General features: G+C 47.9%; 1 protein-coding gene across 1 annotated transcript in view; it reads right to left on the bottom strand.

Moving 5' to 3' along the window:
• The window catches only part of LOC134909718 (cytochrome b5 reductase 4), a 530443-nt gene that overhangs the window by 262430 nt on the left and 241798 nt on the right, over positions 1-26215 (bottom strand). The window contains exons 5-6 of the mRNA XM_063916915.1: positions 9797-9881; positions 1337-1378 (exon numbers count right to left, since the gene is read on the bottom strand). Coding sequence (XP_063772985.1) covers positions 1337-1378; positions 9797-9881 — 127 coding nt within the window. The remainder of the gene's footprint in view (positions 1-1336; positions 1379-9796; positions 9882-26215) is intronic.

Here is a 26215-nt window from a genome sequence, read left to right as displayed (position 1 = left end):
TTGCTTTGTGCACTGGGGCACAGTCATGTTGGAACAAAAAAGAGCCTTCCCCAAACTGTTGCCGCAAAGTTGGAAGCATAGCATTGTCCAAAATGTCTTGGTATGCTGAAACATTAAGATTGCCCTTCACTGGAGATAAAGGGCCTAGCATAAACCCTGAAAAACAGCCCCATGCCATTATCCCTCCTCCACCAAACTTCATAGGAGGCATAATGCTGACTGTCAGGTAACGTTCTCCTGGCATCCGACAATCCCAGACTCGCCCATCTGACTGCCAAACAGAGAAGAGGGATTTGTCACTCCACAGAACACATTTCCACTGCACCACAGTCCAGTGTTGGTGTGCTATACACCACTCCATCCGACGCTTGGCATTGGACTTGGTGATGTGAGGCTTGCATGCAGCTGCTCAGCTATGGAAACCCATTCTCTTAAGCTTCTGCCACAGTTTTTGTACTTCCATTAATGCCAGTGGAAGTTTGGAATCAGCAGAGCATTATTGACTATTACACACCATGCCCCATAGCTGTTGTTGATCCCGCTTGGTGATTTTACGTGGTCTTCCGCTTCATGGCGGAGTTGTTCTTGTTGCTAAACGGGTCTACTTTCTAATAATATCACTTACAGTTGACCGTGGAATATCCAGCAGGGATGAAATTTCATGAACTGTCTTATTGTAAAGGTGACATCCTATCACAGTACCACGCTTAAAGACATTGAGCTCTCCATTTTGTATCACAAATGTTTGCAAATGGAGACTGCTTGCTTTTATACACATGTGGCAACGAGCCTGACTGAAAAACCTGAACTCATTAATTAACAGGTGTAGCCAAATACTTTTGTCGAAATAGGGGGTAATTCCAAGTTGATCGCAGCAGGAATTTTTTTAGCAGTTGGGCAAAACCATGTGCACTGCAGGGGAGGCAGATATAACATGTGCAGAGAGATAGATTTGGGTGTGGTGAATTCAATCTGCAATCTAAATTGCAGTGTGAAAATAAAGCAGCCAGTATTTACCCTGCACAGAAACAAAATAACCCACCCAAATCTAACTCTTTCTGCACATGTTACATCTGCCTCCCCTGCAGTGCACATGGTTTTGCCCAACTGCTAAAAAATTTCCTGCTGCGATCAACTTGGAATTACCCCCATAGTGTACTTTAAATAATCTCAACAAGTCCAAAGAACTTTGGCTCTCATCACTAGTGATATAGAGTACTTGCATTTATTTGTAGATGTTCTTAGTGGGATTATCACACCAAGCATCTCATATTCTATGCTTATTGGTATATAAATTTGAAAATGGAACAATTTTCTAAACATATAACAAACTAACCATTTAAAAGTATCTTCTCTGTGTTTTCAGTAGATTTCCCACCTACAAATGAAATACAGAAATGGACATCAATTCATATTTCTAAGTATTGTGAGGTCAATTAAATAAAAAATAAAAATTTATTCAGGCAATATTTGTATTAAAAAAACTTGGAACAGTAAACACTGGTGCTGCTCTTATAAAAAATCAATGATTTTGCTATGGCTGAATAATGCGACTTCACATACAGTACATGTACAGTATGTATAAAAATATGTATTTTATTAATTAACTTGTATTTGCCCACAACATTGCTCGTATGGATAGCTGTTAATGCTCAACGGAACTAATTTTACAATGACAGTAGTGTCATCTAATATTGTGATGCATATTTTATATTGTAGACATTGATCATAAAATGTATTTTTAAATAATACAGTATTTGCAGTTTTTCCTTCAGGGATTAATACACAAATATGCTTGGGGCTACTAATTCGTGAGCAAGCCACATAAAGCTGCCAATGGGAGAAGCAGCTGGCCTGAGATCTAATCCTGCAGCCCTGACCATTTGCCCCTGCGACTTGTTGATCATCATATCGAAGCAGAGGCTTACAGGAAACTGCAGATGCCTGAATTGAAAAAGAAAATAGTTGAGGATAAGGGGTATAAGTGGTATAAACACAGTCTCACATATGTGGCACATCCTGTTAGAAACTCTGCTCCGATTAGGTTCCCCTGCAGAGCAGTCACTTTAAGTTGGGTTCCGTTGCATAACCTGGGTGAAGTCAAGTCCGCAGAAGCATGATTGGAATATAAATTTTCAGTGCATGGAGTGTCAAGCATCTGTTTTTTCCTTTATTGATCCTGTCCCTGAAGTCACATTGAGATCATACATACCAGAGTTTCTTTCTAGGGCACTAAGCTATTCAATAGTAAAAACACCATCCAAATTCATCTAGTAGTTTTTGCGTGATACCGGACAGAGGCTTAACTAGCACAGGGCGAGCAGGGTGCGTGCCCTGTGCGCCGTGGCAGGCCCAGCAGAGGGGGGCGCCACCGGCCCCCTGCACACCCCGCTCGCCCCATGCGCACCACCAGAGCACTGAGCATGACCCGCGATGTGTCATGCTCCTCTGTCTACACAGCCAGCTGCGCTGCCTACCGCCTCAGCCCGCTGGCTCCCGGCTCCCACTACTAGGTAAGGGGAGGGGGGAGGAGCAGAGGTGAAAGTATGGCGGACGCTGGTTGGCTGAGAATTGTTGTCTCTCAGCCAACCAGTGGCCTGTCTCCATGGTAACGGCCACTTTACATCTAAAGTGGTTCCCGGCTCTCCCCCCTGGTGATAGCGCTGCTGAGGCTGATAGCGCTGCTGAGGCTGCTGGGTCCCTTGTGATCCTTCTGGCTGCGGAGACCTGTCTGCAGGGATGTTGATGCTGCTCCCCACGTTGCACAGCCAGTGTTCATGATGAGTGCATGAGCTTGGCCCCACTCTGCTCCCTGTGCCCCTTTCTCTCCCCTCTGTGGCCCCACTCTCCCCCCCTGTGGTCTCACTCTCCCCCCCCCCCATGGCCCCACTCTCCCCACTGTGGCTCCTACTCTAGCCCCTGCAGCCTCATTCTACCCTCTGTAACCCCACTCTGCTCCCTGTGCCCCCAACTCTCCCACTGTGGCCCCACTGTGGCCCCAGTGGCCTCACTCCCACCCCCCTTTGGCCCCACTTGCACCACTGTGGCCCCCACTCTCCCCTCTGTGGCCTCATCCCCCTTCTGTGTCCCCAACTCTGCTCCCTGTGCCCCCCACTGATGGTGTGCTGAGTGACGACACCGGGTAGGTGATGGTGTGCTGAGTGAAGACACAGGGGGTAGGTGATGGTGTGCTGAGTGACGACAAGGGGTAGGTGATGGTGTGCTGAGTGAAGACACAGGGGGTAGGTGATGGTGTGCTGAGTGACAACACGGGGTAGGCGATGGTGTGCTGAGTGACTACATGGGGTAGGTGATGGTGTGCGTGACGATACGGGGTAGGTGATGGTGTGCTGAGTGACGACACAGGGGGTGGGTGATGGTGTGCTGAGTGACAACACAGGGGGTAGGTGATGGTATGTTGAGTGACAATACGGGGTAGGTGATGGTGTGCTGAGTGACAACACGGGGTAGGCGATGGTGTGCTGAGTGACGACACAGGGGGTGGGTGATGGTGTGCTGAGTGACAACACAGGGGGTAGGTGATGGTATGTTGAGTGACGACACCGGGTAGGTGATGGTGTGCTGAGTGACGACATCGGGTAGGTGATGGTGTGCTGAGTGATGACACAGGGGGTAGGTGATGGTGTGCTGAGTGACGACACGGGGTAGGTGATGGTGTGCTGTGTGACGACACACGGGGTAGGTGATGGTATGCTGAGTGACGACACCGGGTAGGTGATGGTGTGCTGAGTGATGACACAGGGGGTAGGTGATGGTGTGCTGAGTGACGACACAGGGGGTAGGTGATGGTGTGCTGAGTGACGGCAGGGGGTAGGTGATGGTGTGCTGAGTGACGGCAGGGGGTAGGTGATGGTGTGCTGAGTGACGGCAGGGGTAGGTGATGGTGTGCTGAGTGACGACGACAGGGGGTAGGTGATGGTGTGCTGGGTAACGACACGGGTAGGTGATGGTGTGCTCAGTGACGATACGGGTAGGTGATGGTGTGCTGAGAGACGACACAGGGGGTAGGTGATGGTGTGCTGAGAGACGACACAAGTGGTAGGTGATGGTTGCTGAGAGACGACACGGGGGTAGGTGATGGTTGCTGGGAGACGACACAGGGGATTGGTGATTGTGTGGCTGAAAGACGCAGGGGGCAGGATGTGAGTCTTGTTGAACCGCTGTTGTATGATGGTGACCTTGTTAATATTTCTACACAAACAGGCATCTTCTGGACGATGGGATCTCCTACATGACTAGTGAATACCGACTGAAGACGCCGTCTGCCTCAGAGGATACATTTCTCCAGAGGTTCCACATTGTGAGAAACCATCATACAGGTAAGGTGCGTGTGCAATTGAAAAGAATGTTTCCATTGTGACGTGTCATGGCGGCAAGCCCTAATTTCAGTGGCCATGCCCCATCTGGTGTGTGACCATGCCCACTTTTTTTGCGTGTGCGCTTTAGGCGCGCGCACATAGCTTATATTATGAATCTTTGGGGGGGGGGGCAGAGGCATAACCCTTGATAAGCCTCTGCCCCTTACCCGCTGGTAATATTGGAAGGCTATGGGGTGTAATGTAGTTGTAACCGACAGTGCCCGTCCCGCTACTACTGTTGATGCCCCGGAGACCTGCACCCTGGTGACTCGGCCAGCCAGGTCATTCCTTCCTCCCACACACTCCGGTGCTCCGGTAACCTCCCCGTGTAGAATGAGTCCCGGTAAGCTCCTCAATTTCCCCGGCAGCAGTTGATGTTACACCTATGAGTTATGTGAGTAGCTCCGCCTCCTCCTCTCTGCTGCCCGATCCGCCCTCCGAGTCCCCTGTCCTGCCTCAGCCCCACCAGCACTAATGCCCCAGGCTGGTGACCTTGATGTTCTTCCCCAGCTGGTGCTTCGGTGCGTGTGCGATCCCCGCTGCCCACAGTCTCGGAGAAGTGCATGGGAACCTTTCACAGCTCAAGATGCTGCATCCTTGCAGCTCCATTCCCACCCAATGCTGCTATATGTCCTCCTGCTGCTAGTGCCGCCGCCCGGCCTGACTGCGAATTGCGCTCCCTGCAAGGACACCCGGCAGCTGCTTGCACTTCCCAAGGTGGGGGAGGGCCCGGCTAGACTGCCTGTGGAACGTGTTGGCTGGGGGCGGACTACAAATGGGTTAAGAGGCCAGGGGGACTGGTTATAGTGGGGGTGCAATATGTATTTTACATGCTGGGGGTGCAGGGAGGAATGCACTGTGCATGGTTTCTGTTCTGCCTCTGATCTCCCTGTTTCGCCCCCACCCCAGCTCTGCACTCCCTGTTTCCTCATCCTGCACCCCCCCCCCCCATCTCCTTTGCTCTCCCAGTCCAACTTGCTCCCCCTCCCGCCACTTTGCACATCTTGTTCAAAACAACATTCCATCTCTGTGCTCCCATGTTCTACCGCCCACACCCCTTTAAGCTCTATCTGTTCCGACCCTAATTCTGCACTTCCTGGTGGTCATTCCAAGTTGATCGCATGTAGCAAATTTTTGTTGCTGGTGCGATCAACTTGACGCCGCCCTGCTATGCTAAAAAAGTATCCTGCAAAACAAGACCAGGGTCAGACCTACTTACCCTGTGCGATGGATCCAGCGACGAAGGTCCCGGGATTGATGTCAGACATCCGCCCTCCAAGCGCCTGGACGCGCCTGCGTTCGGATCTCCACGCCCGGAAAACGGTGAGTATCCGCCCCGGAACGCCTCCCCGCTGTCAATCTTCTTTTGATCGCACTAGCGATCACTTTCTTCTTTGTTGTAGCCGCTCGCCGGGCAACGACGTGCGTGCGCATTGCGCACACCGCGCATGCACAGTTCTGACCCGTTCGCACCACAGCAAAGAACCGTTGCCTGCGAACGGGTCGGAATAACCCCCCCCCTGTTCCCAGTCTGCTCTACACATTCTGTCCCCGGTCTACAATCCCCATTCTGCCTCCACACCTTTTCATCACTTTCCATTCTGTCCCCCACTCTGTTCTCCCTGTTCTGCTCTACTCTCACTTTACCCTGCTCTCCTACCCCTTCTGCTTTCCCACTTTGGCTTCCTCTTCTTTCCCTCACCCCCATTCTGACCTTACCCTCCCTGTCCTGTGCCCCGTCGTCCTGCTTTCCCTGTAACGCAACCCCCCCCTGCCTCCCTCCACCGCTGTCCACTGCTTGTTCTGCCACCCCCGGCACACAGGGCACAGTCTTTGGAAGATCCAGAGCTCAGTGTATTCACTGAGCAGCCTACCTGTCCAGCCTCTCCCTGTCTCCACCCCAGAGGCGTAACTAAGAGGGTCGAGCAGGGCACGTGCCCTGTGCGCCGTGGAGAAGGGGGCGCCGCCGGCCAGGACATCGTACCTGCTCGGCCCCCCATAGTTACTTCGCCCGCTGCCCACCGCCGCCGTTATTGTGCTGCTGCCAACAACAGAGGGAGGAACTTGGAAGGGGCAGAGACCATGAAGAGTATGATCTCCCGCCCGAATAACGTCTGCAAGTAGCGTGTGTCAGCCGCTGCTACCTGGCAGCCCACTAAACACCCGCCCGACCATCTCCGCTACTGACCTCGGAGCGGTTCGGTCTCTGTCCCCCAGGCTGGATGCCGCCGCTCTCCCCGCTGATTCTCGTCTTCTCCCTCCCCACCCAGGCGGCCGCCGGAGCTCTTCTTACAGGTAAGCGGTGGGGGCCTGGTCCATGGAGGGTGTTGGTACGGTGGTGCTTCCCAATGGGGGTTCCAGGCTGCACTCTCTCCTGCATCTCTGTCCTTACTCCATGCCTCTGTCCCTACTCCATGCTGCCTCTGTCCCTACTCCATGCTGCCTCTGTCCCTACTCCATGCTGCCTCTGTCCCTACACCATGCTGCCTCTGTCCCTATACCATGCTGCCTCTGTCCCTACACCATGCTGCCTCTGTCCCTACTCCCTGCTGCCTCTGTCCCTACTCCCTGCTGCCTCTGTCCCTATACAATGCTGCCTCTGTCCCTACTCCCTGCTGCCCCTACACCATGCTGCCTCTGTCCCTACTCCATGCTGCCTCTGTCCCTACTCCATGCTGCCTCTGTCCCTACTCCATGCTGCCTCTGTCCCTACTTCATGCTGCCTCTGTCCCTACTCCCTGCTGCCTCTGTCCCTACTCCCTGCTGCCTCCTTCCCTACACCATGCTGCCTCCGTCCCTACACCATGCTGACTCTGTCCCTACACCATGCTGCATCTGTCCCTACACCATCTAAATCAAAAATTTAAAATAAATGTGAAAAACTCGTGTCGACCTTTTGACCTGTCGGCCATGTTGACCTAATGGCAATGTCAACCTTCAGTGGTCGACCTAATGAGTGTCTACCTAACAACCGTATCCACGTAGGACATTATAACAACAATATCACTAATATTTCTACGCAGTGCCTACAAATTATACAGGAAACTTTGGGTCTGATTCTGAGTTAGGGGCAAAGCTAAGAAGAGCAAATAACTGTGCACTTTGGTAAAACAATGTTGAACTGCATGTAGGACAGATATACATTTTTAAGAAATTCATATCTGTGAAATTGATCATTTGGCTCTATTACAGATATGTCCTTATATCACGCCAAACAGCCATGACTTTGCTTCTTGGCCGCGCCATAGCACGAAGTACTCATTTCACTTTAAGCGGACCAAGATGAAAACTGTGAAAAAGTAGCACAATGGAGGAAAAATTGCACAGCACAGGAATCGTGCCATGTGATGCAAATAGCCGAAAATAAGTAAATAAATGGTGTTACATATTATAGAGTACAACGTGTTACAGCTCTTACAATGCAAACAGCTTGAAATATTTCACGTGCACCATGGGCGCTCTTCACACCGTCGTAAGGGGCTATGCCCCTTTAAACCTTGCATACCCCTTGTGGTGTGCAATATTTGTATTATATGGAGTATTAACTGCAATCATAATTGTGCGAGTGGTTAAATATTGCACAGACAAAGGGCGTGCAATGGTTAAGGGCTCGCAGCCTCTTGCAACAGCGTGAACCGCGCACGCAGGGCCTGATGAATCACCTAGTAAGTGTTGTGGTTGGGGGAGTGGCAGGTGCGGAGGAGACTAGGATGGGGGAGGGGTTCCGGGAGTGCCGCGGGTGGGGAAGGTGTGGATGCGGGGGTGGCAAGGGAGCGGGAGAGGCTGCTGTGGCGGTAGTGGAGGGACAGATGCCGCAGGTGGGAGTCTGGAGCCACCACGGGTGGGGGGGTGCCGCGGGTGGGACAGGTGCAGTGGCGTGGCGGGTGGGGAAGGGGCGAGTGTGGCTGTGCGTGCGCGGGTGCCGCAGATGGGGGCCAGAGATACTGCGAGTGGGGGAGTGGCCGGTAATGCTTCTCCTGCTTCTTCTCCTGGAAGAAGTGACACTGCACACCCACTGCACAGCACTGTCACCTTTTACATTGATTCAGCGTCCAGACATTACCCTCCACGATATCACCCACTCTATCCGTTACATTAGCCATCTCGGGGCTTCCAGGCCGGCAGCCCAAGTGCTGTGTTGCGGAGTCAGGACCTCTGGGGATCTTGGCGCGGCTGTGGCGGGGAGGCACTTCTGTGACATCACGTGCAGAGGAGGCTCCTGGGCTCAGAGAGCATGCGGCGCAGGGAGGGCTATGAAAGCCTTCCGCTGCACCGCCTTCATACACATCTATGCCTGTCGCCGCAGCAGCTTTTGTTCCACCTGCGCCGCAGTTAGGGAGTGGGGATTGTTGATGCCGGAGGGGGCAGGCGTACTGGCAGCTGGACATAGGGGAACATTCCGACCTAACCGTAGCTGTGCTAAATTTAGCACAGCTACAATCACTTACACTGGCATGCGGGGGGACGCCCAGCACAGGGCTAGTCCGCCCCGAATGTCATGCCGGCCACCCCCCCCTCCCCCGGCACAAGTACAAAAGCATCGCACAGTGGCGAAGCATTTGTACTTTTAAGAGTAACTCCCAGCCAGCGCAGGTCCTGCGGCAGGCCAGGAGGTACTCGTCGGTGCCCTGGTCGCAGCGGCTGCGTCGGCCGGGCCGTACTCACAAAACCGTGCCCCCCCCCTCCCGCCCAGCGACCGCCTCTGCCTGTCAATTAGGCAGAGGCGATCGATAGGCAACGACAGCCGTCAGCTGTCAGCCATTCGCCAGCGTACTGCGGTGCCGGCGCATGCGCAGTTCTGACCTGAACGCTGCGCTGCAATGAACTGCAGCGAGCGATCAGGTCAGAATGACCCCCATAGGACGCTGCAGTAAAAGGTTTTTTTCCCCCTATCTACAGCGCAGAGACTTGCTGCAGATGCAGTAGCATACCCTCCAGCTGTACCTTCTTGGCAGGTACGGGACCTTTTTTTTATGGTCTGTACCGATTTCTGGCTGTCCAAACTTCCATTGAAAGTATAGGAAACAGGGCGTGGCCACGACCCCTTTTCGAATTTGACCTGATTTTTATGTGTAAATTGTTAAATGGTATGTTGCTGCAGATGCAGTGGGCCTATTTTGGGGTGTGGCCCTGGAACTGCAGCTCCATCAGCCCCATTGTTAATCCTGCTCTGGGAACACACACACACAGAGCCAAAGGGCAGAACCTCCCATTGGATGTAACCTGTGTGGGAAGGCGTTTCTCGCCCAATCAGTTATGGACTGGGTGTGATAGACCTGCTGCTAACCCAATGAGAGCTCCTAGCCACTCCCAGTGTTATCCACCAGTCACAGAATGACAGATCTGGCCAATTATATAGGAGATTACCATAGTGAATGTGGGAGTACAAGAAAATATAGTTATCTTTCAATCTTTACCTTTCAAAGATGAAGAGAGTTTTACGGCCATCCTTCCGATTAAACATTCTTTCAGCATTGACTCATAGTTAACCCAACGATGAACCTTTAAACGTAAAGACACACATCTCAAAAAGTACACTGTATATCGGTGCAAATTATCATTTACATCATGAAATAAGACAGTGAGATAAAAGTTTTAATAACAGACTCTTCAAATTAGACAATTTACAGTATGTACGGAATAAAAGCACTGTGCAGGTTATAGCAATACTAAATATAAAGCAGAATTCCTAAACCTGTAACCTTATCAACCTGTCATTTTTTCCAGAATGATAATTAAAACATTTCAGCGCACTTGTTTTCTTATGAAGGAAGCTGATGTTACCTTATTATCCGTTACTATGACAGCAGATGTAATTAGGTAAAAGGCAGCCTAGGGCAATTTAGAGGTGCCAAAGCTGTTTAGTCACATCATGAGCGTTACGACAGGCTGGCACCAGGTAGCATCATGATACTGAGGGATGTACAAGAGTCTATTCTAGCTCTGATAGGCACACTACATGCTACCAGACCATGTTGTCAGTCAGAAGACTTAAGTACTGGCACTAACTAATGGCCTGAAATATGGCATAATGGCAGTAATGAAACAAAAAATATTATATAACAAGTATATAAGGTTCAGGCGCTTTAAAATAAGATTTTAAACCTACCGGTAAATCTTTTTCTCGTAGTCCGAGGTAGTAGAGGATGCTGGGGACTCCGTAAGGACCATGGGGACAGATGGGCTCCGCAGGAGACATGGGCACTTTAAGAAAGACTTTAGATCTGGTGTGCACTGGCTCCTCCCTCTATGCCCCTCCCCCAGACCTCAGTTAGAGAAACTGTGTCCAGAGGAGACGGACAGTACGAGGAAAGGATTTTTGTAAGTCTAAGGGCGAGATTCATACGAGCCACACCAATCACACCGTATAACTTGTGCTATACTATCCAATTAACAGTATGAAAACGACATAGCATCAGTCCAAGACCGATGAGACTATAACATAACCCTTATTTAAGCAATAACTATATATAAGTCTTGCAGATATAGTCCGCACTTGGGACGGGCGCCCAGCATCCTCTACGGACTACGAGAAAAAGATTTACCAGTAGGTTTAAAATCTTATTTTCTCTTACGTCCTAGAGGATGCTGGGGACTCCGTAAGGACCATGGGGATTATACCAAAGCTCCCAAACGGGCGGGAGAGTGCGGATGACTATGCAGCACCGATTGAGCAAACAGGAGGTACTCCTCAGCCAGTGTATCAAACTTATAGAACTTTGTAAAGGTGTTTGACCCCGACCAAGTAGCCGCTCGGCACAGCTGTTGTGCCGAGACCCCTTGGGCAGCCGCCCAAGAAGAGCCCACCTTCCTAGTGGAATGGGCCTTAACCGATTTTGGTAACGGCAATCCTGCCGCAGACTGCGCCTGCTGAATCATGTTACAGATCCAGCGAGCAATAGTCTGCTTTGAAGCAGGACCGCCAACCTTGTTGGCTGCATACAGGACAATCAGTGCTTCTGTTTTTCTGATCCTAGCCGTTCTGGCCACGTAAATCTTCAAAGCTCTGACCACATCAAGGGACTCGGAATCCTCCAAGTCCCGTGTAGTCACAAGCACGACAATAGGATGTTTCATATGAAAGTATGAGACCAACTTAGGAAGGAATTGAGGACGGGTCCGCAATTCCGCTCTATCCATATGGAAAACCAGATAGGGGCTTTTATGTGATAAAGCCGCCAATTCCGAAACTCGCCTAGCCGAAGCCAAGGTTAACAACATGACCACCTTCCAAGTGAGATATTTCAACTCCACTGTTTAAAGTGGTTCAAACCAATGTGACTTAAGAAAATTTAACACCACGTTAAGGTCCAAAGGCGCCACCGGAGGCACAAAAGGAGGCTGAATATGAAGTACTCCCTTCACAAAAGTCTGTACTTCAGGCAGAGAGGCCAATTCCTTTTGAAAGAAAATGGATAAGGCTGAAATCTGAACTTTAATGGAGCCTAATTTTAGGCCCAAATTCACTCCAGTCTGTAGGAAGTGAAGAAAACGGCCTAGATGGAATTCTTCCGTAGGAGCATTCCTGGCCTCACACCAAGAAACATATTTTCGCCATATTCGGTGATAATGTTTAAATGTCACGTCCCTCTTAGCCTTTATTAGCGTAGGAATGACCTCATCCGGAATACCTTTTTCCGCTAGGATCCGGCGTTCAACCGCCATGCCATCAAACGCAGCCGCGGTAAGTCTTGGAACAGACAGGGACCCTGTTGCAACAGGTCCTGTCTTAGAGGAAGAGGCCACGGATCTTCTGTGAGCATTTCCTGCAGATCTGGATACCAGGTCCTTCGTGGCCAATCCGGAACAATGAGTATTGTTCTCACTCCTCTTTTTTTATTATTCTCAACACCTTAGGTATAGAGGAAGAGGAGGAAATACATAGACCAACTGGAATACCCACGGTGTCACTAGGGCGTCCACAGCTACCGCCTGAGGATCTCTTGACCTGGCGCAATACCTTTGTAGCGTTTTGTTGAGACGGGACGCCATCATGTCTATTTGGGGCAATCCCCACCGACTTGCAATCTGTGCGAAGACTTCCTGATGAAGTCCCCACTCTCCTGGATGCAGGTTGTGTCTGCTGAGGAAGTCTGCTTCCCAGTTGTCCACTCCCGGAATGAACACAGATGAAGCGGAGAATCCTGGTGGCTTCTGCCATTCCACTCTGATCTTTGTACCGCCTTGGCGGTTTACATGAGCCACTGCGGTGATGTTGTCTGACTGGATCAGAACCGGTAGGTCGCGAAGCAATGTTTCTGCTTGCCGAAGGGCGCTCTATATGGCCCTCAGCTCCAGGATGTTGATTTGAATACAAGTTTTTTAACTTGACCCAAAGACCTTGGAAGTTTCTTCTGTGTGTGACTGCTCTCCCACCTCGGAGGCTCGCGTCCGTGGCTACCAGAATCCAGTCCTGGATGGCGAACCTGCGACCCTGCAGAAGGTGAGAACTCTGCAGCCACCATACGAGAGACACCCTGGCCCAAGGGGACAGGGTGATTAACTGATGCATCTGTAGATGTGATCCGGACCACTTGTTCCGTAGATCCCATTGGAAAGTCCTCGCATGGAACCTGCCGAAGGGAATGGCCCCGTAAGATGCCACCATCTTTCCCAGGACCCGAGTGCAGTGATGCACTGACACCTGTTTTGGCTTTAATAGGTGTTTTACCAGAGTCATTAGTTCCTGGGCCATCTCTATCGGAAGATAAACCCATTTCTGGCCCTTATTCAGAATCATACCCAAGAAGGACAGACGAGTCATAGGAACCAACTGTGACTTCGGGATATTGAGAATCCTGCTGTGTTTCTGTGACAGCTTCAGCAAAAGTGACATGCTGTTCAACAACTGCTCTTTTGATCTCACCCTTATTAGGAGATCGTCCAAGTATGGGATAATTGTGACTCCTTGCTTGCGTAGGACCACCATCATTTCCGCCAATTACCCTGAAATTGGTAATGACAATACTGTACCGTAATTCTCAGGTACGCCTGATGGGGTGGATAAATGGGAACATGAAGGTATGCAGCCTTTATGTCTAGATACACCATAAAATCCCCCCCTTCCCTTCCAGGCTGGCGATGATCGCTCTGAGCGATTCCACCTTGAATTTGAACCTTTTCAAGTATAAGTTCAGAGATTTTAATTTTAAAATAGGTCTGACCGAACTGTCCGGTTTCGGGACTACAGCCAAGATTGAGTAATATCCCCTTCCTTGTTGAAGGAAGGGAACCTTGAGCAACACCTGTTGGAGATACAATGTGTGAATTGTATTTAATATTATCTCCCTTTCTGGGGGAGAAGCCGGTAGGGCCGATAAGGAAAACCGGCGAGGAGGCACCTCTTCGACTTCCAGCTTGTAACCCTGAGAAACAATTTCTATTGCCCAGGGATCCACCTGTGAGTGAACTCAGATGTGGCTGAAGAGTCGAAGAGGTGCTCCCACTGGGGCGGACTCCCTCAGCGGAGCCCCAGCGTCATGCAGTGGATTTAGTAGAGGCCGGGGAGGACTTCTGTTCCTGGGAACTAGCTGTGCCCTTACCTCTGGTAAGAAAGGACGCTCCTCGTACTTTCTTGTTTTTCTGCGACCGAAAGGACTGCATTTGATAATGTCGTGCTTTGTTAGGCTGTGAGGGAATATAAGGCAAAAGATCAGATTTACCAGCTATAGCTGTGGAGACCAGGTCCGAGAGCCCTTCTCCACACAATTCCTCAACCTTGTAAGGTAAAACCTCCATATGCCTCTTTTAGTCGGCATCACCTGTCCATTGCATGTTCCACAGGACACGTCTAGCAGAAATCCACATAGCATTGACTCTAGAACCCAGTAGACCGATGTCTCTTTGAGCATGTCTTATATATAAGACAGCATCTTTTATATATCTTAGGGTCAATAACATGGTATCCTTATCTAGGGTTTCAATCTCCGCTGATAAGGTATCTGTCCACGCTGCTACAGCGCTATAAACCCCTGCCGACACAATCGCCGGTCTTAGTAGTGTACCCAATGTGTGTAAATGGACTTCAAAGTACTTTTCTGCATGCTATCTGTAGGATCCCTGAGGGTAGCTGTATCTTGGTAAGTCAGCGCTACCTTTTGGGTAAACGTGTCAATGCCTTGTCCACCCTAGGGGAGGATTTCCATCGTATCCTGGCCCTAGCAGGAAAAGGATACGCCATGAGAATTCTTTTGGGAAACTGCAGTTTCTTGTCTGGAGATTCACGCTCTTTTTCATACAATTCATTTGGTTCATGAGAGGGGGGAAATGTTATATCAGCTTTCTTCCCCTTAAACATGTGTACCCTCGTGTCAGGGACAGATGGGTCATCAGTGATATGGAAAACATCTTTTATTACAATAATCATATATTGAATACTTTTCTGCCAGTTTTGGCTGTAACTTTGCATCATCGTAGTCGGCGCTGGAGTCAGACTCCGTGTCGGTATCAGTGTCTATTATTTTGGATAGTGGGCTTTTGAGACTCTGAAGGTCCTTGCGACATAGGGACAGACATGGGTAGATTTCCTGTCTGTTCTCTAATCTTTTGTGCAATAAATTTACCTCAGCACTTAATTCCACATATCCAGTCAGGTGTCGGCGTTGTCGGCGGAGACACCACACACACACACATTTGCTCCATCTCCTCCTTAGAAGAGCCTTTTACCTCAGACATGTCGACACACACGTACCGACACACCACAGACTCAGGGAATCTTCTTATCTGAAGACAGTTCCCCCACAAGGCCCTTTGGAGAGACAGAGATAGAGTATGCCAGCACACACCCAGCGCTAATACCCCAGGAAAAACACACAATGTGTTTACCCAGTAGCGCTGTAATACTATTATTTGCTGCCAATTATGTGGCCCCCCCCCCCCTCTTCTCTGAAACCCCTTTTCACCGTGGATAAGCAGGGGAGAGTCTGGGGAGCTTCCTCTCAGCTGTGTTGTGGAGAAAATTGCGCTGGTGAGTGCTGAGGGAGAAGCCCCGCCCCCTCGGCGGCGGGCTTCTGTCCCGCTTAAATATAATTAAAAACTGTTGGGGGCTCTTTATATATACAGTGCCTAGCTGTATATATATCTCTTTTGCCAGAAATTAGGTTTATATTGCTGCCCAGGGCGCCCCCCCCCCCCCCCGCACCCTGCACCCTTACAGTGACTGCCGTGTGTGAGAGCAATGGCGCACAGCTGCACTGCTGTGGTTTACCTCAGTGAAGATCATGAAGTCTTCTGCCGCCTCTGAAGTCTTCTTTTTCTTCTTATACTCACCCGGCTTCTATCTTCCGGCTCTGTGAGGAGGACGGCGGCGCGGCTCCGGGACGAACTCCAGGGTGAGACCTGTGTTCTGACTGCCTCTGGAGCTAATGGTGTCCAGTAGCCTAAGAAGCAGAGCCTTGAAACTCACAGAAGTAGGTCTGCTTCTCTCTCCTCAGTCCCTCGATGCAGGGAGTCTGTTGCCAGCAGGCTCCCTGAAAATAAAAAACCTAACAAATATACTTTCTGTCAGGAAGCTCAGGAGAGCTCCCTGAAGTGCACCCATCTCCTCTGGGCACAGTATCAAACTGAGGTCTGGAGTAGGGGCATAGAGGGAGGAGCCAGTGCACACCAGATCTAAAGTCTTTCTTAAAGTGCCCATGTCTCCTGCGGAGCCCGTCTATCCCCATGGTCCTTACGGAGTCCCCAGCATCCTCTAGGACGTAAGAGAAAGAGTGGTTTTCCTAAGTAGCTGTAACACTAGGAGAAAGTCACTCTCCTTAATCAGGAAGGAACAACACTATAAAAAGATACAGCGCTAAAACATTAACACTAAAAATTTATTTGTTTAATTATTGTGTATTAACACTAAAAACATGAACAAAATAAATGAATTAGTAAATTGAAATGAATCAGTCAATTGACCATACACCAGTTGTTGGACTTATAGTACACTCCACAAAGGCAACTCCATCTAAAAAACAATAGTCCATATTATGGATTGGGACAATAATGGTTATGTCCAAAAACCAAGACTGTTCAGTGTAACACCAATCCTGTGTTCCAGTACAGGAATCCGAATGGAGGGTCTCCTATATATCAATGTTGAAACGAATGGATTCTGGTTCACAGTCAACAAGGATGGCAATTGAGTTGTCCTGTAAGCTGTGTTCCAATTTGAAGAATCCTATTGAACGATGAGCCGTAAATGGCAATAGACAATGGTAAATGGATACTGGTTCACAATAAGCAAGTCAGTTCGGTCATCCTGGAAAATATTCCAACAGTGCAAGTGCCCGTGGAGGAGTCCAACAATCTGGAGCAGTGGTAACTAACGCGTTTCACTGCTCCTGGCAGCTTTGTCAAAGGTAATGTATTGTTCAACTCATCCCCTTTTTATAGGGGAAATGATGTCACCAATTCATTTCCACTGATAATGAATTCTAAATGAATCATCTTTATACATTAGAATTTCTTAATGATTTCGATATAGAAACAGCAGTTACTTTAATATGATTCATTCAATAAAAAGAGCATAATAAAATTCATAATAGAATTCATAAAAAAACAAAAAGGCAAAAACAGCTATTGTTTACCTGTGTTGGGTTTGGTCACGTGATCGGGATGCTGGTCACGTGACTTGGACCCTCAAGATGATGTGCTTAGCTGTACCCTTATTGGAGCAGCCGCCCGTCTATCATACTCATCGATCACAGTCCTAATCACATGACCAGACGCATTAACGCATTAACAGGAAGTGTTGAACTTCGGTGACAACAAAGAGACCACTTCCTGGTTAGTGATGTTGTTAGTAACCATAACCATGGTCACGTGACCGGAAGTCATGGCCACGCATCTAGAAAGACGGGAGGATTTACTTTTTTAATTTTTCAATGGTAGAATCCCGATATAGTTGCGATCATGTGATCGGAATTACAACCACATGATCAAAGTAGTATTTCTCAATATCATACACTGATCATGTAATATACACCAAAACTGATTATAGTTATTATCCTAAAGGGATAGCCGTTTTTGCCTTTATTTTTGTTTTTTATGAATTCTATTATGAATTTTATTATGCTCTTTTTATTGAATGAATCATATTAAACTGCTGTTTCTATATGGAAATAATTTAGAAATTCTAATGTATAAATATGATTAATTTATAACTGATTATCAATGGAAATGAATTGGTGACATCATTTCCCCTATAAAAAGGGGATCAGTTGAACAATACATTACCTTTGACAAAGCTGCCAGGAGCAGCGAAAAGCGTTAGTTACCACTGCTCCAGATTATTAAAAAATAGATAAAGAGTAACTTGCGCCCTAGCTTCAGCTCGGCAGATCTCCAAAAAGGAACACAACTCCTTAATAGACACAAATTTGAAAAAACAGAGGCGATCTCCCAGCGATGCTATGTATACGTTCCAAATAAATGGGACTCTTGTTCCTCAAACAGAAAACATGTTGGACAGCATAATGGTTAATTCTTCTAAATATGTCCACCAATAATCTCCACGGTCGTCACTCCCGGCAACTGACCTTAAATATAAGCCCTATGTGCGATGAAAGGTATCTTTCTCCACTTCTGTTATGGGTCTACGGTCTGCGTTAAATGTGATGCGTTCACGTAAAGGTTTCTTTTGATACTGTACACAATCCTCTACTCCACGACTTATCTACACCAGGCTTACCTTAAATATAAGCCCTATGTGCGATGAAAGGTATCTTTCTCCACTTCTGTTATGGGTCTACGGCCATTCCGTTCTCTCCACACAAGAAGTTTCCAATGACAGCAGGTATGGTGCAAAAATTGTCTTTTTTTATTCAAAAAGGAATTGTTTCCCCAAACAATAGGGATAAAAACAATTTAAAAAGTAATAAAATAACAACAAAGGGGTACCCTGTTTCAAAGAACAAAAAGGCCACTTCCAATGGTACCGGTAGGATGGATAAAGCTACTTTCACCAATTTGAAAAAATTTTTTAAGGGAAAAATAACCCAAAAAATAACCCAACGCGTTTCGGATTTAGAATCCTTCCTCAGGGTACCCTGAGGAAGGATTCTAAATCCGAAACGCGTTGGTTTATTGGAAGGAGGACCCTGGACAGCCATTTTTCCATGGTGGTAGGCATTGCTTTATGGGTTATTTTTCCCTTAAAAATTTTTTTCAAATTGGTGAAAGTAACTTTATCCATCCTACCGGTACCATTGGAAGTGGCCTTTTTGTTCTTTGAAACAGGGTACCCCTTTGTTGTTATTTTATTACTTTTTAAATTGTTTTTATCCCTATTGTTTGGGGAAACAATTCCTTTTTGAATAAAAAAAGACAATTTTTGCACCATACCTGCTGTCATTGGAAACTTCTTGTGTGGAGAGAACGGAATGGCCGTAGACCCATAACAGAAGTGGAGAAAGATACCTTTCATCGCACATAGGGCTTATATTTAAGGTAAGCCTGGTGTAGATAAGTCGTGGAGTAGAGGATTGTGTACAGTATCAAAAGAAACCTTTACGTGAACGCATCACATTTAACGCAGACCGTAGACCCATAACAGAAGTGGAGAAAGATACCTTTCATCGCACATAGGGCTTATATTTAAGGTCAGTTGCCGGGAGTGACGACCGTGGAGATTATTGGTGGACATATTTAGAAGAATTAACCATTATGCTGTCCAACATGTTTTCTGTTTGAGGAACAAGAGTCCCATTTATTTGGAACGTATACATAGCATCGCTGGGAGATCGCCTCTGTTTTTTCAAATCACTGCTCCAGATTGTTGGACTCCTCCACAAGCACTTGCACTGTTGGAATATTTTCCAGAATGATCAAACTGACTTGCTTATTGTGAACCAGGATCAATTTACTATTGCCTATTGCGATTTACGGGTCATCATTCAATAGGATTCTTCAACTTGGAACACAGCTTACAGGACAACTCAACTGCCATCCTTGTCGACTGTGAACCAGAATCCATTTGTTTCAACAATGATATACAGAAGACCCTCCATTCGGATTCCTGTACTGGAACACAGGTTCTGTAAAGTGTTACACTGAACAGTCTTGGGTTTTGGACATAACCATTATTGTCCCAATCCATAATATGGACTATTGTTTTTAGATGGAATTGCCTTTGTGGAGTGTACTATAAGTCCAACAACTGGTGTATGGTCAATTGACTGATTCATTTAAATTTACTAATTCATTTATTTTGTTCATGTTTTTAGTGTTAATACACATTTATTAAACAAAGACATTTTTAGTGTTAATGTTTTAGCGCTGTATCTTTTTATATAACGGCAGTAATGCATACTTCCCAAAAGTTTAAATTTGTTGATGTCAAAAGGTGCCAGGTTTCATCCAAAAATGCCATTTTTGAACACATAGGGTTGCACTTGTGCAGAACAAGGTGGGGTTTGGGTCAGACCAGGTGCTGGGCTTATATTGCATTTTTAATATTGGGAGTTAAGTCTAAATAAAAACAAGTACTGAGTTCATTAATACATGGTAACACGCGGGATAATCCCTTTGTGGTATACAAATAATGGTGGGGTATAGTGGCAAAAAGAAACATAGTACATAAGTACAATGTGAGGACATATTATCTAAGGTAGCAGAGTAACCGTAATATAACGAGTTCCCTACAACTTATAGATTGGAAGTTTATTTAGAGCTCATCTTCACCTTTAGTTTCAGGTAACTGCATAGGATGTCATTTATGTGAATCATCATTCCCTCAATGTACAGCACTGTAAAATGAGCACTTTAGAGATAAAAAAAAGTAGGAATAACTGAAAATTGAAAGATGAAAGCCAAAGTCCACTCTGCAATGCCATCATATGACATTTATTAATGTGTTTACGAGCAGAACATTTCAGTGACTACAGTATTACTCAGTCAATGATAAAGGAGTTTTTCAAAAGAAAATGTATTTTTAATACACAAAAACTTAATTAATACAGCGGCTGCGAAAAACGAATCGCAGCGATGACTATTCTCACCCTGGATGGAGGGCTATTTGTAGCATTATTTTCTCTTATTATTTTCTCCTTCCGGGTTGCGATCGAGATGTGAACATCCACTGCGGCTCATGCGCAGATAGACAAAGATCGGGCGTATGCGATTCCACAAATTACCGATCAACTCTGAATAACCCCCAATGCCGCAACCTAGGTACAGATATGTCATCATACATCTTTGCAGCAGTCATGCCCAACAGCCCCTCTTGGCATGTCAGGTCGCATGAGAATCTTCTAGCATTAGGTGTCTTTTTGCTTTTTTTTTTTAAATGCAGCTTAGTCACAATGCAATGTGACTAGGATGCACGAGGAAACTGTGCCAATTAATTTGATATATGACACCTGTATATATGTGTGCAACTCCACTGCAAGCACTTTGCTGATATTGCCCGCAATTTAAAACCCCAAAATGTATATAAGTAAAATGGTAGCTCAACCGGACATAACATTTTGAAAAATAGACTTCTTACTACATCAAATGAAGGGATCCCTGTGTTTATTGATGGCAAGATGTGTGAGATCTGGGCATTGGAACCTTCTATCTTTGTACTTTTGAAGTCTTAAGGCCCATACACACTGGGCGATTTTGAGCTGAAAGCAGTTCACTTTTGGTGCTTTGAGCTGCTTTCAGCTCAAAACCGCCCAGTGTGTATGCCCCGGCGATGAGCGCTGATGCAAGCTCCCACTTCATGAACGGCGGGGTGGAAGGCTTTCCATAGCATCCTGCTATGGAAAGCCGCTTACCCCAGCTGACATCGCTGGGCAGGGGGGGAAAGCGCTCAGTGTGTATGCACTAAGCGATTTTGCAGCCCAGCGATGTCAGCTATCATCGCTGTGCATACACGCTGACCTTTAGTGTTGTAAAAATAAGAATTTACTTACCGATAATTCTATTTCTCGTAGTCCGTAGTGGATGCTGGGACTTCCTTAAGGCCCATGGGGAATAGCGGCTCCGCAGGAGACTGGGCACAAAGTAAAAGCTTTAGGACTAGCTGGTGTGCACTGGCTCCTCCCCCTATGACCCCCCTCCAAGCCTCAGTTAGGATACTGTGCCCGGACGAGCGTACATAATAAGGAAGGATCTTGAATCCCGGGTAAGACTCATACCAGCCACACCAATCACACCGTACAACTTGTGATCTGAACCCAGTTAACAGTATGATAAACTTAGGAGCCTCTAAAAAGATGGCTCACAACTATAAACAACCCGATTTTTTTGTAACAATAACTATATACAAGTATTGCAAGACCATCCGCATTTGGGATGGGCGCCCAGCATCCACTACGGACTACGAGAAATAGAATTATCGGTAAGTAAATTCTTATTTTCTCTAACGTCCTAGTGGATGCTGGGACTTCCTTAAAGACCATGGGGATTATACCAAAGCTCCCAAACGGGCGGGAGAGTGCGGATGACTCTGCAGCACCGAATGAGAGAACTCCAGGTCCTCCTCAGCCAGGGTATCGAATTTGTAAAATTTAGCAAACGTGTTTGCCCCTGACCAAGTAGCTGCTCGGCAAAGTTGTAAAGCCGAGACCCCTCGGGCAGCCGCCCAAGATGAGCCCACTTTCCTTGTGGAATGGGATTTAACAGATTTTGGTTGTGGCAGGCCTGCCACAGAATGCGCAAGCTGAATTGTACTACAAATCCAGCGAGCAATCGTCTGCTTAGACGCAGGAGCACCCAACTTGTTGGGTGCATACAGGATAAACAGCGAGTCAGATTTTCTGACTCCAGCCGTCCTGGAAACATATATTTTCAGGGCCCTGACTACGTCCAGCAACTTGGAGTCCTCCAAGTCCCTAGTAGCCGCAGGCACCACAATAGGCTGGTTCATGTGAAACGCTGAAACCACCTTAGGTAGAAATTGAGGACGAGTCCTCAATTCTGCCCTGTCTGAATGAAAAATTAGGTAAGGGCTTTTATAAGATAAAGCCGCCAATTCTGAGACACGCCTGGCTGAAGCCAGGGCTAACAGCATTACCACTTTCCATGTGAGATATTTAAAGTCCACAGTGGTGAGTGGCTCAAACCAATGTGATTTTAGGAACCCCAAAACTACATTGAGATCCCAAGGTGCCACTGGAGGCACAAAAGGAGGCTGTATATGCAGTACCCCCTTGACGAACGTCTGAACTTCAGGCACTGAAGCCAGTTCTTTCTGGAAGAAGATCGACAGGGACGAAATCTGAACCTTAATGGATCCCAATTTTAGGCCCATAGACAGTCCTGCTTGCAGGAAATGTAGGAATCGACCCAATTGAAATTCCTCCGTAGGGGCCTTCTTGGCCTCACACCACGCAACATACTTCCGCCAAATGCGGTGATAATGTTTTGCAGTTACATCCTTCCTGGCTTTGATCAGGGTAGGGATGACTTCATCTGGAATGCCTTTTTCCTTCAGGATCTGACGTTCAACCGCCATGCCGTCAAACGCAGTCGCGGTAAGTCTTGGAACAGACAAGGACCCTACTGAAGCAGGTCTTTTCTTAGAGGTAGAGGCCACGGTTCCTCCGTGAGCATCTCTTGCAGTTCCGGGTACCAAGATCTTCTTGGCCAATCCGGAGCCACGAGTATAGTTCTTACTCCTCTCCTTCTTATAATTCTCAGAACCTTGGGTATGAGAGGCAGAGGAGGGAACACGTATACCGACTGGTACACCCACGGTGTTAACAGAGCGTCCACCGCTATTGCCTGAGGGTCCCTTGACCTGGCGCAATATCTGTCCAGTTTTTTGTTGAGACGGGACGCCATCATGTCTACTATTGGTTCTTCCCAACTGTTTACAATCACTTGGAAGACTTCTGGGTGAAGCCCCCACTCCCCCGGGTGGAGGTCGTGTCTGCTGAGGAAGTCTGCTTCCCAGTTGTCCACTCCCGGAATGAACACTGCTGACAGTGCTATCACATGATTTTCCGCCCAGCGGAGAATCCTTGCAGCTTCTGCCATTGCCCTCCTGCTTCTTGTGCCGCCCTGTCTGTTTACGTGGGCGACAGCCGTGATGTTGTCCGACTGGATCAATACCGGTTGACCCTGAAGCAGAGGCCTTGCTTGACACAGGGCATTGTAAATGGCCCTTAGTTCCAGGATATTTATGTGAAGAGACGTTTCCATGCTTGACCACAAGCCCTGGAAATTTCTTCCCTGTGTGACTGCTCCCCAGCCTCTCAGGCTGGCATCCGTGGTCACCAGCATCCAATCCTGAATGCCGAATCTGCGGCCCTCTAGAAGATGAGCACTCTGTAACCACCACAGGAGAGACACCCTTGTCCTTGGAGATAGGGTTATCCGCTGATGCATCTGCAGATGCGATCCGGACCATTTGTCCAGCAGATCCCACTGAAAAGTTCTTGCATGGAATCTTCCGAATGGAATCGCGTCGTACGAAGCCACCATTTTTCCCAGGACTCTCGTGCATTGATGCACTGATACTTGGCCTGGTTTTAGGAGGTTCCGGACTAACTCGGATAACTCCCTGGCCTTCTCCTCCGGGAGAAACACCTTTTTCTGGACTGTGTCCAGAATCATCCCTAGGAACAGTAAACGTGTTGTTGGAATCAGCTGTGATTTTGGGATATTTAGAATCCACCCGTGCTGACGTAGCACTACCTGAGACAGTGCTACTCCGACCTCTAACTGTTCTCTTGATCTTGCCCTTATCAGGAGATCGTCCAAGTAAGGGATAATTGAGACGCCTTCTTTTCGAAGGAGAATCATCATCTCGGCCATTACCTTGGTAAAGACCCGGGGTGCCGTGGACAATCCAAACGGCAGCGTCTGAAACTGATAATAACAGTCCTGTACCACAAACCTGAGGTACCCTTGATGAGAAGGGAAAATTGGGACATGAAGATAAGCATCTTTGATGTCCAGAGATACCATATAGTCCCCTTCCTCCAGGTTCGCTATCACTGCTCTGAGTGACTCCATCTTGAATTTGAACCTTTTTACGTAAGTGTTCAGGGATTTTAAATTTAAAATTGGTCTCACCGAGCCGTCCGGCTTCGGTACCACAAACAGTGTGGAATAATACCCCTTTCCCTGTTGTAGGAGGGGTACCTTGATTATCACCTGCTGTGAATACAGCTTGTGAATAGCTTCCAATACTGCCTCCCTGTCGGAGGGAGACGTTGGTAGAGCAGACTTCAGAAACCGGCGAGGGGGAGATGTCTCGAATTCCAATTTGTACCCCTGAGATACTATCTGCAGGATCCAGGGGTCCACTTGCGAGTGAGCCCACTGCGCGCTGAAATTTTTGAGACGGGCCCCCACCGTGCCTGAGTCCGCTTGTAAAGCCCCAGCGTCATGCTGAAGCTTTTGAAGAAGCGGGGCCGGGCTTCTGCTCCTGGGAAGGGGCTGCCTGGTGCAGTTTCTTCCCTCTTCCTCTGCCCCTGGGCAAAAAGGAGTGGACTTTTGCCCGCTTGCCCTTATGGGAACGAAAGGACAGATTTTGAAAAGACTGTGTCTTTTTCTGCTGAGAGGTGACATGAGGTAAAAAGGTGGATTTGCTAGCAGTTGCTGTGGCCACCAGGTCCGATAGACCGACCCCAAATCACTCCTCCCCTTTATACGGCAATACTTCCATATGTCGTTTGGAATCCGCATCCCCTGACCACTGTCGCGTCCATAATGCTCTCCTGGCAGAAATGGACATCGCACTTACTCTTGATTCCAGGGTGCAAATATCCCTCTGTGCATCTCGTATATATAGTAAAGCATCCTTTAAATGCTCTAAAGTTAATAATATAGTGTCCCTATCCAGGGTATCAATATTTTCAGTCAGGGATTCTGACCAAGCCACCCCAGCACTACACATCCAGGCTGAGGCAATCGCTGTTCGCAGTATAACACCAGTATGTGTGTATATACTTTTAAGGATATTTTCCAGCCTTCTATCAGCTGGTTCCTTGAGGGCGGCCGTATCTGGAGACGGCAACGCCACTTGTTTTGATAAGCGTGTGAGCGCTTTATCCACCCTAGGAGGTGTTTCCCAACGCGCCCTAACTTCTGGCGGGAAAGGATATAGTGCCAATAATTTATTAGAAATTAGCAGTTTTTTATCGGGGGAAACCCACGCTTTATCACACACCTCATTTAATTCATCTGACTCAGGAAAAACCACCGGCAGTTTTTTCACACCCCACATAATACCTCTTTTTGTGGTACTTGTAGTGTCAGAAATGTTCAACACCTCCTTCATAGCCGTGATCATGTAACGTGTGGCCCTACTGGACATTACGTTCGTTTCCTCACCGTCGACACTGGACTCAGTATCCGTGTCTGGGTCTGTGTCGACCACCGGCACTAATTGATTTGCCGGCTGTCTCATATCGTCAACGGTTTTTTGCAAAGTGCTGACACTATCACGCAATTCTTTAAACACGACCATCCAGTCAGGTGTCGACTCCCTAGGGGGTGACATCACTAACACAGGCAATTGCTCTGCTTCCACATCATTTTCCTCCTCATACATGTCGACACAATCGTACCGACACCCAGCACACACACAGGGAATGCTCTGATAGAGGACAGGACCCCACTAGCCCTTTGGGGAGACAGAGGGAGATTTGCCAGCACACACCAGAGCGCTATATATGTACAGGGATAACCTTATCTAAGTGTTACTCCCTTAATAGCTGCTTATATTGTTATATTTTGCCAAATAGTGCCCCCCCCCTCTCTTGTTTTCACCCTGTTACCGTAGTGTACTGCAGGGGAGAGTCAGGGAGCTGTCCTTCCAGCGGAGCTGTGAGGGAAAATGGCGCTTGTGTGCTGAGGGCTTTCTCCCGCCTTTCTCCCGCTTTTTCTGTGGAAAACTGGCAGGGGTTAAATACATC

This window comes from Pseudophryne corroboree, chromosome 4, assembly GCF_028390025.1.
Source record: "Pseudophryne corroboree isolate aPseCor3 chromosome 4, aPseCor3.hap2, whole genome shotgun sequence".
NCBI classification, from domain to species: domain Eukaryota; kingdom Metazoa; phylum Chordata; class Amphibia; order Anura; family Myobatrachidae; genus Pseudophryne; species Pseudophryne corroboree.
Note: the sequence above shows the minus strand (reverse complement) of the source record. Positions and strands in the feature narration are given on the sequence as shown.